Below are 13,665 nucleotides of genomic sequence, written 5' to 3'. Positions count from 1 at the left end.
TCTTCTCGAGCTCAGGTCCTGCTCCCAGGTTCATGTTTTCAAAATATATTCTAACAAACAAAAATTTTGTGCAATTGCAGCGGAGGGGCGCCTTGTTAAGAAAGTAAGTTTTTTGGCATGATACACCATCCCAGGGTATGATTAACCATCCAGGCTATGGATTGCTGCAGTGCTGGGCCTGGCATACTCACTTGATTTTGTTGGTTGTTATTTCTTCATAGACTAAAATCATTACAAAAAATATTAACCTGCCGGTGTGCTCTTTCAGTCTCATATATTCATGGCACCTGCGCTCAAGAGAACCCCCTCATTTTACCATTTCTTGCAATTGTTTATGACAGATACCTCATTTGAGTGATTTTGCTTTCATTATCAATGATTTGAACCTAAAAATTAAGTTTATTTTTGTTGTTTAATGCCAAGTAACCACAAAATAACAACGTAGAAAATGTCGCTGAAAATGGAGACAGCTAATTAAGTTTTATGCTTAACCTAACCAACGAGTGACTTTCTTTACAGCCAAAAGTTTATTTCTTAAAACCTACCCGTTTACCTATCCTTTTAAAACGGGTAGACATGACAAGATTGACGAGGTAGATTCAACAAGTATCCAACCACACAACACTTTAGATATCATTGTCATTGTGATTTAAAGTCAGTGTTGCCACATATCATTCTGTTCATAACTAACCTTGCTGTCTGCGTGCGACCATTCGAGAAACTTGCTGAAGTATGGTTCATGAAATTCGGTTGCGATTTTGACAGGGATGGATCATTGTAGCCAACTAACGAATTTCACGACAGAGGTGCATCTGAAATGCACAGTTGCTGACTGTGGTGTTGCATGTAGAAAGCAAGGTTACTTAGAGCCAGAACTGTACATGCTATGCTTTGGTCTCCAAGTCGGTCCCTTTACGGCATCATTGATTAAAAAATGTTGCTCACTTCAACCTGAACCTCACAGAGGGTGTTCAGGTTTGATCACTGCTTTCACATGACACTAAATTGCGGCCAACTTTTGTCAGCTGATATGTCTGTATCGGTCATACTGTAGAATCCACTTGATTCGATCATGCTAGATTTCAATCACATTTTGTGGAAGTATTAGGTTCAGGTCCTCACAGTTTTTGAATTGGGCTTATCGTATGCTGGTGTATGCTGTAAGCCTACATGTCATCGTCATCCAAAAGTTTGCTTCTCAAGGATATTCAGCTCGCGTACAACTCACTGGCTTATGTTTTGCATACCTTACATTGCCGTTGTCACATTCACTAGCAAAGGCTGCAGCATGTATTGCGTGATATGAATAAAGACTTAGTAAACATACTTTCTGAATATTTCCAGTACATTTTCACTAGCTGTTTCTGTGCAAAACTCAAGTAAAGCAGTGACAATACTAGTCTTCATTTACATTGCCAAAAATATATAAGGCAGGCTTATATATTTTTTGATATCACCTATTGCTGCAGCCTGGTTTGTCTCATTTCTGATGTCAAATAGGAAAATGTCCATTATAGTTCCAAGACATACACCTTGCTGACAGAGTGAAAAAGTTTGACCTGCTTGGCTAGCTTGGTGCTATTTATTAGATCATTCAGAGGAAAAAGTTGCATCTTGTAAGAGGTTTTGTTGGACATTGATAGCAGGTCCAAGCTACAGTCAAGCTTATAAAGGTATCATTGATCCCTGAGCATTTCTAATATGTACTTGGCGATGCTATCGACATCATGCTTGCAAGCTTGAACCCATTTGTTATGGCACATCATCCTCTTGCAAACAGGGCCTACAACACAACTTCTCCTTACGCATGTTGAGGGAGTGAGTATGTATCGAGTGAAATGGCCTGATATTGTCAGGATGATGGCACATTAGCTGAGATACTTCAGGTTGCTGCTGATGTAATGCCGCTTCTCTTGTAGCGTATGATAACCCGGCCCCATTGCAATGCTGGAAATGCCATGCTGCCGCAACAGAACCGTATACTGGAACTTAGAAGATAGAGAACATATTCTTGATTTGCATGGCCATGTTGCATTTTGGACTCTTTTGGCTTTATCCAGGGTGGCTTTAAATCCACCAGGGTTTTTCCTGTCCCTTATGTGTTTGGTACCAACAGGGTTCCTGCATAGAGGGCAGTTCTAGAATGCATCTGAAAATGTACCCAAACACTCTATCAGCTATTTTGGACTAAATATGCTAATTCAACAGTCAGCACCAAGTCATGCTTCTCCTATAACTAATAATTCGGGAGTAGAGGGGTTACTCGGATTCAAATTTGTTCGAACCACTTTTCGCTCATTCAATTTGCTGCATTTCTTAGTGTGTCATCTTCTTTCCTTGCAGCCATTAATCAATCCAGAGACGACGGAGATCAAGGCGCCCAAGCCGCAGCGCCCTCCATCCTCCATATCTGAAGTCATCGAGGAGATGAATAAATTAACCAGTAACCTGCCAAGTACGTAGTAAACACCATCTCTCGACACCGCACTGCAATATCTGTCCAAACTCTTCAAGTGAAGAGATTTTTCACAAAGTGCTTTACAGTCAGTTATTGGCCTGATCATGTGAGAGAAACTGAAAATGCTGGCCAATGATACTGTAAACTCAACCAGGAGCTGTAGCAACATTCAGGGTGATAGCACATGCCTCTTTAGATATGCTATGCTGGGATGGCTCCTGACTGATGTTACAGAAGAATTTCTGAGACAGAATAAATGCTCAGTTTGCATAATGGGAATATATTAGTTTGGCACTTCTCGCATTCTGTGACGAATCTCTTCATCTAATACGTCTCTAGTCTTGGCTACCAGCTACAGATATGTTTACGAATCTAAATTAGTTAATTACCACATTGAAGCTATAGGCCGCGGATGGAAGCCCACTCTCCTGTGATACCATGACCACATGTAACTTGTACTGGATTTACCACCAGTTCTGTTTGTCCTGACTAACTTGATCTGGTGGAGCTACCATTTGAAAATTCATATCTTCATTGTTGACTGCGTTCCAGGGAGTAATCAGAAAGAAATCGTCTCTTCATGTAGACATATCTCAAGCTGGGTGGCCAACATTCTCTCATTAGCACGTTTGTTTGGTTCAGGCTGGTCAATGGAGATCATTGTTGTTTTCACTCCTCATAATTATAGTGTCTATTCTACCTCTTGTGTTTGATTTCTTGGATCAATTGGCTCCCGTCGACTTGTCATAACATGAAGACGATTGGTATGCCTTAACATATCAAGGAATATCACATCTACTGAACAATTACAGGCTCTAATAAAATCAAGAATGCTGATAACTGACTCAGATTTGTAAGGCAAAATCAGTTGTGCCTTTGTCTTTCACTGTGTTTGTGGTTCTGAACATGAACTCTATGTGAGCCTGCTTAAGGGTTAAGTCATGTTGATTGTCTTGTAATGGTAAGTCATTGGGGAGCCAAACTTCTGTTGATCATATTTAATCACTCTACTGCTGATTAGCTATTCATTTTCATATTTTAGTTACGAAGTGGATGTGGAAGTTTATAGCATTATTGAAATCACTTCGATCAAAAATATATAAAGACATATTTATTTTTGCTTCTGTTAACGTGGGTTTAACCATTGTGTTTTCGCAAAGAGGTTTCACAGGTTTTTCATATAATTTGAGCTGATGTTCATCTCATAATACATGTAGGGCTATACTTATAAGAATATAGATTGTCTACGGATAACATACCAAAGATTTATTCTGCACCTTATTTAGAAGATGACTAATCAGTACATTTATACAGTTACAAAAGCAGTCATTTTGTCATTTTTTCATGTTCGATACTTTTTCAGATAGTCCTCCTTATACTAAAATGTGATTCACCCATATTTTTTTCTTTCCCTCCTGCCTTTTTGCTGCATTGGACACATTCTTGGTTTAGTATGGGATTTAAGCTAAATGTTCTATATTTGTTGATGTCAGTCTTTAAAAAGTGGTTGATCCTTTTCATCTTCTGCAAGCCACACATTAGATGAAATGTACATCTATAGAGTTGCTGCAGACAAGAAAGTGTGTGATCTACCTAGGAAATATAGTGCAATATCTTATAAAGGCCGTGCTTTGAAAGATCAGTTGGCCTATAACTTGCATTGATTTGAACATTTCTTCTCAGAGATCAATTTCTTGGACTATTGTTGAAGGCTGGGTATAACAGTACCCTACTGAGCTGACATAAATATAAATATTATAAATATCATCTATGCCCCAACACTACAGCGAAATCCATGTAAATCACATTGTTAGATCACATGTTATATCCTACGATGTTCCCCACCCCACTTTGACAATCACTATGGAACTTGACTTCCAAGTTGTGAATTGGCAAGATCGCTGTCTAGTATATAGTGCCTTTTCCATTTTGTAGATATTCTTGGCTCAACTTGAGTAATGCACGGTGGGCTGAAAGTATCCAAAGTACGATTTCACAGCAAAAATATTGTGTCATGAACTATAAAGTACTTTGGCTCTATTCATACCTCAGGGGAAAATGAAGTAATTACATACTTCATTTGACTAACTTCAAGACAAGTCTTGGAATTTAGGAGCTGTTGATTTCTTTTAATGGGAAGAATGTGAAAAAAGGAAACTTTTTATGCCCACACTGTAATACTCAAGAGAATATTGTATACAGGGTGATTCAATGAAAATCTAATCCTGAAACCTTTGCACTTGTTGGACATTATGAATATCACTTTATAAAAGGAGAAAGAGCTGTTAGACCATCCACACTGAGTGCTAAAAGTGACAGTGAAATATGATTAGCAGTGGAAGTAAGAAGTCACTATAGCTCAGGTAGTGAACTTTGCTGCCGGTGAAAAAGGCTCACTTTTGGTTCTTGCTGTGTGGATGAGGCCTTGAATATAGATGATTTTCAGCGACAGGATGACGTCGAGAAGGACATCCCATCAAACACAGAGTTTGGTGAGCTGTTGTAGAGTGGAGAAAACACTTCAAAATCTGCAACCCAGCTCAAATCAGAGTCGACCTGGAGCCTGTCTGAAAAACATGTATATAAGTTCTTTTTCATTGGCTCACCCTGTAAGATATTTTTCACCCTATAAAGAACTTGACTTTTGCATTATTCACAGTGTCTGTACTGGGTGACTCATGGTTCTTGTTAGGGTGGAAAACATTATACATAAATCTGTAACATAAATTTTCCATTTATGTGTGATTAATTTGAAGTTCTGAGTTTTTCATATTGTACGAAGATATTAAATGGTAATTCTGGTGTGAAATGGGCCTATCTGGAGTTGGTATAAGGAGAGATCATTGTAAAAATCGTTTAAGGGGGCACCATTGAGTGATTATTTTTGTACAGGGGAGTTGCATACCCATTTTATGGTGTAACTTCTTGATAGACTTTAAATGGGCAAATCTTTGCTAGGGGTGTCTACATGTATTCTACATGTCAATTTTTTTATCCGAGGGAGTGGCCTTCAGCATTTTCATAATTTTTATTGGACTCTTTTGAAAAATGAAATCCTCGAATTCCCCTTATAAAGGGCTGTTAGTCATTTTCCTGTAGCCTATATAATATATAGCATTATGCAAGAAGTTTCCAACTTGGCAAATGTATAGTCTGTGAACGTGTGACCACTGTATAATTTACAGTTGTTTAGTGTAATATATTGAAATAAGCTTTTGTATTTATGAGTTCTTGTGGTTTAAACATTTGTGACTTTTACACTTTTATTTGTCAAATGTTGGTTTGATCTGCCTGGGAAAGCTGAATGAATAAGTGGGATTTGGCAATTTGGTGTGCACAAGGAATCCACCAACCAGGATTCCCGAGACCTGTTGATACTATATCAGATATTTCAAGGGTTATTTGAGAAGGACCGGCCTGAGCCAAGTGAGCTTGTAGACACCTCTCATAGCACCCCTTTATGTACCACAGCCACGCACAACTAATAAACAGCTAACATGTTTAACTTAGTATGTTAAAAATTACTATTGGTGATTGTAGCAAAGAGTTGACTCACTGCCATAGGTAGGCTGACGAGTTCTTGAAATTGATTTGATCATGCGAGCATGGGTATCCCCTTCTCAAGGGCAACATTGTGTCTTAAGCTTGATGCAGGGGGTGTGCAAGACACGCTCTGTGGTAGACATGGGGTGATATGAATAAAGACGAGCAAATGCTTTTTTCTAAAACTCTGCGTACATTTACACTGGGCCTTCCTGTACAAAACCGGAGTAAAAGCATTTACTAGTATTTATTCATATCACCCATGGTGTTCCATGGCAGATCAGACTCACTTGAGAGCGAGGCATGTTTTGTAGATGTTCAGAACATACTATTATATTTGTTATGATATCAAGACTGAACCTACTTGAACTCAATAAATTGTTTTGGATAAATTAGTGTGTTGCATTAGAAATGGTGACAAATGTGCCTGAAACTGGATAATAACTGCCAGGACCACAGATGGTGCTCTGCTAAGGATTTCACTAAAAGATGTTGGACATGCAGCTGATGGTCCCCTGGACAATCTATCCAAGATTCAATTCCTCCAACACATGCCATATGACTATAGTTCCTCATCGATTACCGAGACTGCCACAGGCCTACCAGGGTTGATTGGAGAGATGTGGTTCTGGTTGGGAGGGGGGGGGGGGGGGGGTCCTGCAATAGCTAACATGATGTGGGCCAATTTTCGAAAGGAAATCAAGAACCGCATCAACACCTTGATGGTCAGAAAGGGATAAAGTTTACATTGTTTTCATACATGGACATAGCGTTGCAGGTAATAATCATTGATGTTTTGCATGGCTAGTGTAAATGCAATAGCTCTACAAAACATTTTGTTCACCCTGTTTTGTTCTAGCAATGATACTGTAAAATCTATCAGGTGCTTTCATGACTTTTAATGCCTTGTGATGAAAAAACCTTGCAGAAGTCCAAATGTGACAGCTCCTGGCCGGTTTTGTAGTATATTATGTTGTAGATTTTGCTTCATTTCTCTTGATTGCTTGTTTCTGAAAGATCTGTACTGTGTTAAACTTGATTTGATACTAAATGCATGTGCATTTAAGGGACCATCTCAAAATATTCTAGACTGTAACTACTCAATGAGTCATTTGGCTTGAATTCTGTACGGCACGATGAGGTGGAGTGGGAGAGGTACTCTATCGACAGTTCGAGAAGAAGGTGATTGATTTCATTTTGTGGCCTCAATGTACTTTTTTTGCGGTGGTCTCCAAGCCTTTTCTCTCTTCTGTAGCATCTGCAAAGAGCTGTCGTTACTCTTGTGATGGCAGCACTGGTCTAATCGAAGGTAATTCAGAGGTGTTATGCATCAAGAAGACTGCTAATTACTGCTGTCAGTCACTGAGGTAGACTGCCCATCCGTAGACTGTTCTGTTGTGGACTTGTGACGTTGTGACCTTGTGACATGGCAGGAGAATTTTCTTTCACATATCCCTGTCAAAAGGGCTCATGACCACAAGAGGAAAAGTCTATGGATACCCAGTCTAACATTTACCAGATTTAGGGACAGTCTGCCAACAGATGAGTTCTTGATGTGTATTGTACTATGGCATTTTGTTCATAAGTTTGTTTTGGATTGAATTCAATGTGATTACGAGTAACGATTCCCAAGCCCCCCCCCCCTGAGTGTCGTATGATGTTTCCCAATGATTTGCACGTTATTTGATTTTACCTCAATGGCTTGCTATTCAGTGTCAACTCTTGCAAGCATTTTCCTATGTGCCAGTGCATTTTCTTGTGAGATTGTCATTTTAGCCATATATTAAAGGAGGCGTGTCTCAATTTAATGCCCCACAGGCACTTATGATAAATCTAGAGTTCTGTAGGTGGCACTGCAGATATGCAAAAAAGGTTTATAGAATCCTTGTCTACATCCTGGAAGCATCCTCTGATACAGTCACTCACTTAACTAAATCAGTGCCAGGCCAGCATTATGTGTGAGTTCGCCATTATCGAGATACTCCTCCTTTATAAACTGTACTGTTGAAAAACTATTCTGTGCATATTGTTTGTGTGGGCAGTAGATGACGTGTACATCCCTTGGCAATTTTAATGTGGTAACACGGAATGGAAATATCCTTCCTCCATCTCAATCATTCATCTATCATGATTACACAATTGATGTTTCAGTTTGACATTTGAAGCGCCCTTCTATACCGGGGTAATAATTTGACTGCATATCCGTTTTGAAATGTTTTTGGCATGGTCCTTGGGTATTAGTGATACTACTAGCGCGAGTGTTTCTGGCGATTTTGATTCAAAACTATTGCGGGAAAAAAGAGATACCAGAAATTTTTCTCTTGAAGTCTGATCTGATGATTAAACCGTCGTTCTTGCAGGGGATGACCCATTCTACTCCAATTCTCTGAAGTTAAGATCTGACAATGAACCGGAATGGGAGCCAGACACCAGTGAAGAGTCACCACTTGTGCCAGTACGTATTACTTTAGATTCAATTTTAAAAAAAACTCTCTTCTCATTGAATAGTTGCAATCAAACCTGAGAATTCATGATAATATCGGAAGGTTTTGGCAGGTACTAAATGTGATTCTTATTGTCATTATTCAATCATTATCATTATTCTCTTGCAGCAGTGCAGACGGTTACCAAGTTATGATCGAGATACTGGTCACAATACGTCAACGGGGAGCGATGGCAATGTAGCGGGTGCAGACTCGTTCATGGAGGTAAGACACTTGATGCCTACATCAATCCATCCCAGCCTTCATCAGTTGATGCATTGGAACAATGCCTGGATGCCTGGAAAGCCTGAAAATAGAGTTTAGGCCTCATTGTTATGCCTATGGTCGTGGATGAACAAGGTTGAAATGCAACAAGTACAGTAATTCTTCCAGTTGAAAGGTTACAAGTAGTTCTTCCAGTTGAAAAGTTACAATTAGTTCTTCCAGTTGAAAAGTTACAAGTAGTTCTTCCAGTTAAACTGCTGAAAAGTTATAACATTGTTTTGTAGGACAGCCAGACGAATGACTCCCAACCCTCCTCACCTCGGCGCCCTCTTTTGGACTCCTGTAGCTCCTCCTCTCATGACTCTGGTGTCGAAAACCACAAGGAGGAACGCGATTGGAATCCACCGCTCAAACCAAGTACAATGTATATGTATGACAAGTCGGGAGCTGTGATTGGGATTATGGAGGACACGATGCTCTAGGATTTGAGACAGCCAGTGTTTTACCTGAGTAGACGGTGACACTAACCTAAATAGAAGAGCTGACTCTTCCTGGGTGCATGGTGGACACTACTCTATAATTGAAGAAAAAGATTCTGTCTTCTACACCAGATTGTCTCAAAGTTTTTGAGACAGGTATTTGTGTTTGTCACACTGCATGTGCTCTTGGTTTTGATAAGAGTGCTCAAGGACGTTTGATGTACGCCTGAATCAAGAGGCTCTAGGTTTTTGAGACGAACGATAAATGTCTTGGAATATTGGAGGACACCATTGCTTTCAGATGAAATCGATGTCTTTTAAAGCCTTGGTGTAAAACAAAACGGTTGGACTATGATATATTGGTTGCTTTGAGGGCGCCTCTGTTCCGCCTGATATCCGGACTAAAAACTAGACAGCTGCTGACATGGAGAGTTGTAAGGTGAACATTCCACAGGAGGTATTGCACATAAGGCATGTAGCATGCTCCTTGCCTTTTGACCACCAAAGCAAACCTGGGGCCTTACCAAACCGTATTAACATTGCCAATGAGGATCATCGATTTAGCTTTCATTTGTGTTCTAGATGTTGTGTACAGTGCAATGAGATGTAAATAATGAAACTTAGTTGCCCAGTATTCATGCTAAGTAGCTGTATATATCTTGTGTGATTACAATGTGTTTTGGAAGTTCTATATGTTGATTCATGTACATGCGCCATCATTGTAAAGAGAGTACAAATTTGATAGATGCTCATGAGGACCCAAAGGAGGTAATGTTGGACGTCATACCATATATCCTCTATGGTCGTGGTGTGCATGTGCATGGAGTTCATTAACTCTGACATCATCACGTTACACCACCTGAGGAAATCTTATTTGCAATTCTTGAAGTATCAGCAAGTGCTTTACGTGTCTTGCTGCAGTTTTTTACCATTCATATTATCATATAGTACCAGCAGTAGTTTTTAGGGCAGTGCATTGTAGTTAATCCGCTATATTCTGATTTAAATGTGACCAGGAGTTTTGCCGCTGAAGTCAAATGAGACTTTATTCATTTAGTTATTTATTGGTTGATTTATACTGTTACATGTGTATCCAAAAACAGCTACAGTTGTAAATGCCTTCATTTGGCATTTAGAATGTCAGTAACAACTTGGCTTTTCACAAAATAGCGATGGTTTATGTAACTGATATGCTCATCATCGCCTTCGTGTAGCCATTGTGTCCAAGTTGTTTTGCAGTAAGTATGGCTCGCCATATTTATAAGCATGTGATGAAATGACTTCCGTTATAGCCTGGAAATTAACGTATTCTGTAAATTCTTGAATAAACTGACCATTTTTATGAAACGACCTTCTCTGTTTGATGAGAGTATGAGACTTGCCATTAGGCCAGTATTTTTCTCCAGGGGAAAATAATGGTAACAACTTTTCATAAAGCACTTGACTGACTCTACTTGTCAAAGCACTCTTCGAACCAAAACCTTCAAAACACCAAGACAATTGCGCAATCAAGACATTTGCACAATCAAGACATTTGCACACCCAAGACTGTGAGGATAAGATTGTGACAATGAACAGCCCTTTGATTAGGGTGGATCTCTTTCTTTGACCTTGTGGATGAGAAGTCCACCATATGGATCAGGCCATAACTGAAAGAGCCTCAAGATCAACCTGCCCCAGACGACAAGAAGGGCTTATAAGTGGGACGAATCGGGCCACCAGTGGTACACACCAGGAGACGAACTGCAGTTATGGTCCTCCAGTGGGCCACTGGGGCTGCAACTTCCCCTAACTCTTAGTCACCTTAGACCCAGTGATGCTCAATGTCGGGGACTAGACCTCCTGCTTGACCAGTATGGAAGACGGACCCAAGTGATGAAAGACAAGGGAGCTATTCCTCCCTGTTGTGAAAAAGGGAATAGTTGTGAAAGATTGCAGTAAATATGCCTACAGCTTCACCCAGCCAGAGGGACTATACCTATTGCTCCACCACAGAGGTTGTTAGAGGCACAGGACTTTAACTCCTGCTTCACGAGATACAAGTTGAAAGAGACAGATGACCAAGCAGTGAAAGACCGGAGACAAAGCCTTGTTGCTGCACCAGTCCGCAGGCTGTGGCAGACAGGGGGCTATACCGGCCTCCTGCTCCACCACCAGCCAACTGCTGTGAACGGCCGAGGACCAAGTTGTGAAAGATAGGACCATTCCTCCTGCTACACCGACCGCTTGTTGTGAAAGACAAGGGACTATACCACCGGTTGTGACTGACCGGGGCTATTCTCGGTATTCGTTTAGTTGCCTTAGTTGGTGGCAGGTGGCAGCACTACAAGTTTGACGATTTGATGAGCAAACATCAATCATGTTTCTGTTATAAAATCCATCATCATCTCAGTTATTTGCTGCAATCAGGATAAAATCAAGACAGTACGATGAAGCCAGCATATCAAAGAAGACATATATTCATATATGGAGTCACTACTGAACAGCCGGTTGTGAAAGACCGAGTTGACACCATCAGCCATAGGTTGTGAGAGACCAGGGACTATAACTCCATCCAGCGTCTCCAATTACAGGTTGTGAGAGACCATGTTAAAGACAGAGGACTGTTCCCCCTTAGACAACAGCCGCATGTTGCGAAATACTAGCAACTAGTCCTCCTGATACATCAGCCACAGGTTGTGAGACGTTACAGGGGCCAAGTTGTAAAGAACTGTGGAGTGTTCCTCATCCTGCTACATCAGCCGAAAGTTGTGAAAACCCGGAATCTATTCTCTTGGTACAACCAACCATAAGTTCCAAATGACCGGCCGGCGACTATTCCTCCTGCTACACCCAGCCGTTATTTGAGACACAAGAGTTTACCTCCTGCTACTCTAGCTGCAGGGTATGAGAGACAGAGACCGCTGCCCAGCACTGCCCCGTGCTCCGCTCATTGCCACAAGAGATGCACGGATGCTTGCCATCTGCGACCATACCTCATGCTTCATAAGCCAGAGATTGTTAGAGACAGAGGAACAAGTTGTGAACATCAGGGGGCTATTCCTCCTGCTACACAAGTCACAAGTATGGAAAGACAGAGGACCATTCCACCGATTGTGAAAAACTGGGGTATATACCTCCTGCTTCATCAGCCACAGTTTGTGAGAGACAGGGATCCGATCATTCTGCCACACCAGCGACAGGCTGTGGAGACGCAGGGGCTCCCTACCAGCCACTGGTTGTTGGAGACAAGATACTGTACCTCATGCGTCACCACATACAGGTTGTGAGAGACAGGGGACCAAGCGGTGAAAGACAGGGGACTGTCCCCCTGCTACACCAGTCACGAATAGTGATAGACAGGGAACTATTACTCTTGCTACACTTGTCCGCATGTTGTGAAAGACAGAGGACTATACTTCCTGGTACACCAGCCACTGGTTGTGAGGGATAGTGGACAAAGTTTTGAAAGACCGGAGCTATTCCTCCTACTACACCAGCCGCTTGTGGCTGATAACGCATGAGGTTTCTCACAACCAGTGGCATGGAAGGAGCCCTGTCTCCACAACCTGAGGGTGGTGTAGCAGGAGGAATATCCCCTGTCTTTCACAGCTTCGTCTCCTTCGTCTCCTCGAAGCTCGTGGTGTAAGCCTGGTATTTAACAACAGGTGGTAAAATCCTTGTCTTTCACAACAAGTGGCTGGTGTAGTAGGAGGAATAGCTCCTGTCTTTCAAAACTTTGTCCACTATCCCTCACAACTAGTGGCTGGTGTACCAGGAAGTATAGTCCTCTGTCTTTCACAACATGCGGACTAGTGTAGCAGGAGGAACAGTACCCTGTCTTTCACCGCTTGGTGCCCTGTATCTTACAACCTATATCTGGTGAAGCAAGAGGTATGGCCCCCTGTCACACACACCCTGTTGCTGAGTGAAGCAGTACCCTGTCTCCCACGACCTGTGGCTGGTGAAGCAGGAGGTAAAGTGCAAGACAGTAAGCATCGCAGTGGTCTATGGTTGCAAATGAGACAAGCGAGGGGTAGTGAGAGGCAGGCAGTGGCAATCCCCAGTGTTCCCCTGTCTTTGACACCAATGGCAGGCGCTGCCGGAGGAATAACCCCCTGTCATTCAGACATTGCGCCTGGTGAAACAGGTGAAAGGCCTATCTTTTAAAATTTGGTCCCCTGTCTCTCACAACCTGTATGTGGTGACGCATGAGGTACAGTATTTTGTCTCTAACAACCAGTGGCAGTACGTAAGAAGCCCCTGCGTCTCCACAACCTGTCGCTGGTGTGGCAGAATGATCGGATCCCTGTCTTTCACCGCTTGGTCCCCTGTCTCTCACAACCTGTATGTGGTGACGCATGAGGTACAGTATCTTGTCTCTAACAACCAGTGGCTGGTAGGGAGCCCCTGCGTCTCCACAACCTGGCCCCTGTTACGTCTCACAACCTGTGGCTGATATATCAGGAGGGATAGTTGCTAGTATTTCGCAACTTGC

General features: G+C 41.7%; 1 protein-coding gene across 12 annotated transcripts in view; it reads left to right on the top strand.

The window, feature by feature from the left end:
• LOC135487101 (axotactin-like) overlaps positions 1–10,535 on the top strand; it is a 61,928-nt gene extending 51,393 nt beyond the window's left edge. For 9 of the 12 annotated variants that reach the window (XM_064770476.1, XM_064770480.1, XM_064770481.1 and 6 more), the window contains 4 exons: positions 2,344–2,455; positions 8,362–8,456; positions 8,614–8,709; positions 8,994–10,535. In XM_064770476.1, coding sequence (XP_064626546.1) covers positions 2,344–2,455; positions 8,362–8,456; positions 8,614–8,709; positions 8,994–9,191 — 501 coding nt within the window. In that variant the 3' untranslated portion in view covers positions 9,192–10,535. Of the gene's footprint in view, positions 1–80; positions 104–519; positions 594–2,343; positions 2,456–3,910; positions 7,311–8,361; positions 8,457–8,613; positions 8,710–8,993 lie in introns of those variants that run through there. The other 3 variants (XM_064770482.1, XR_010446776.1, XM_064770483.1) reach the window with 3 other exon arrangements.
• The last annotated feature ends 3,130 nt before the right edge of the window (positions 10,536–13,665 follow it).

This window comes from Lineus longissimus, chromosome 4 (genome assembly GCF_910592395.1).
Source record: "Lineus longissimus chromosome 4, tnLinLong1.2, whole genome shotgun sequence".
NCBI classification, from domain to species: domain Eukaryota; kingdom Metazoa; phylum Nemertea; class Pilidiophora; order Heteronemertea; family Lineidae; genus Lineus; species Lineus longissimus.
This window is presented reverse-complemented; position numbering and strand designations above follow the sequence as displayed.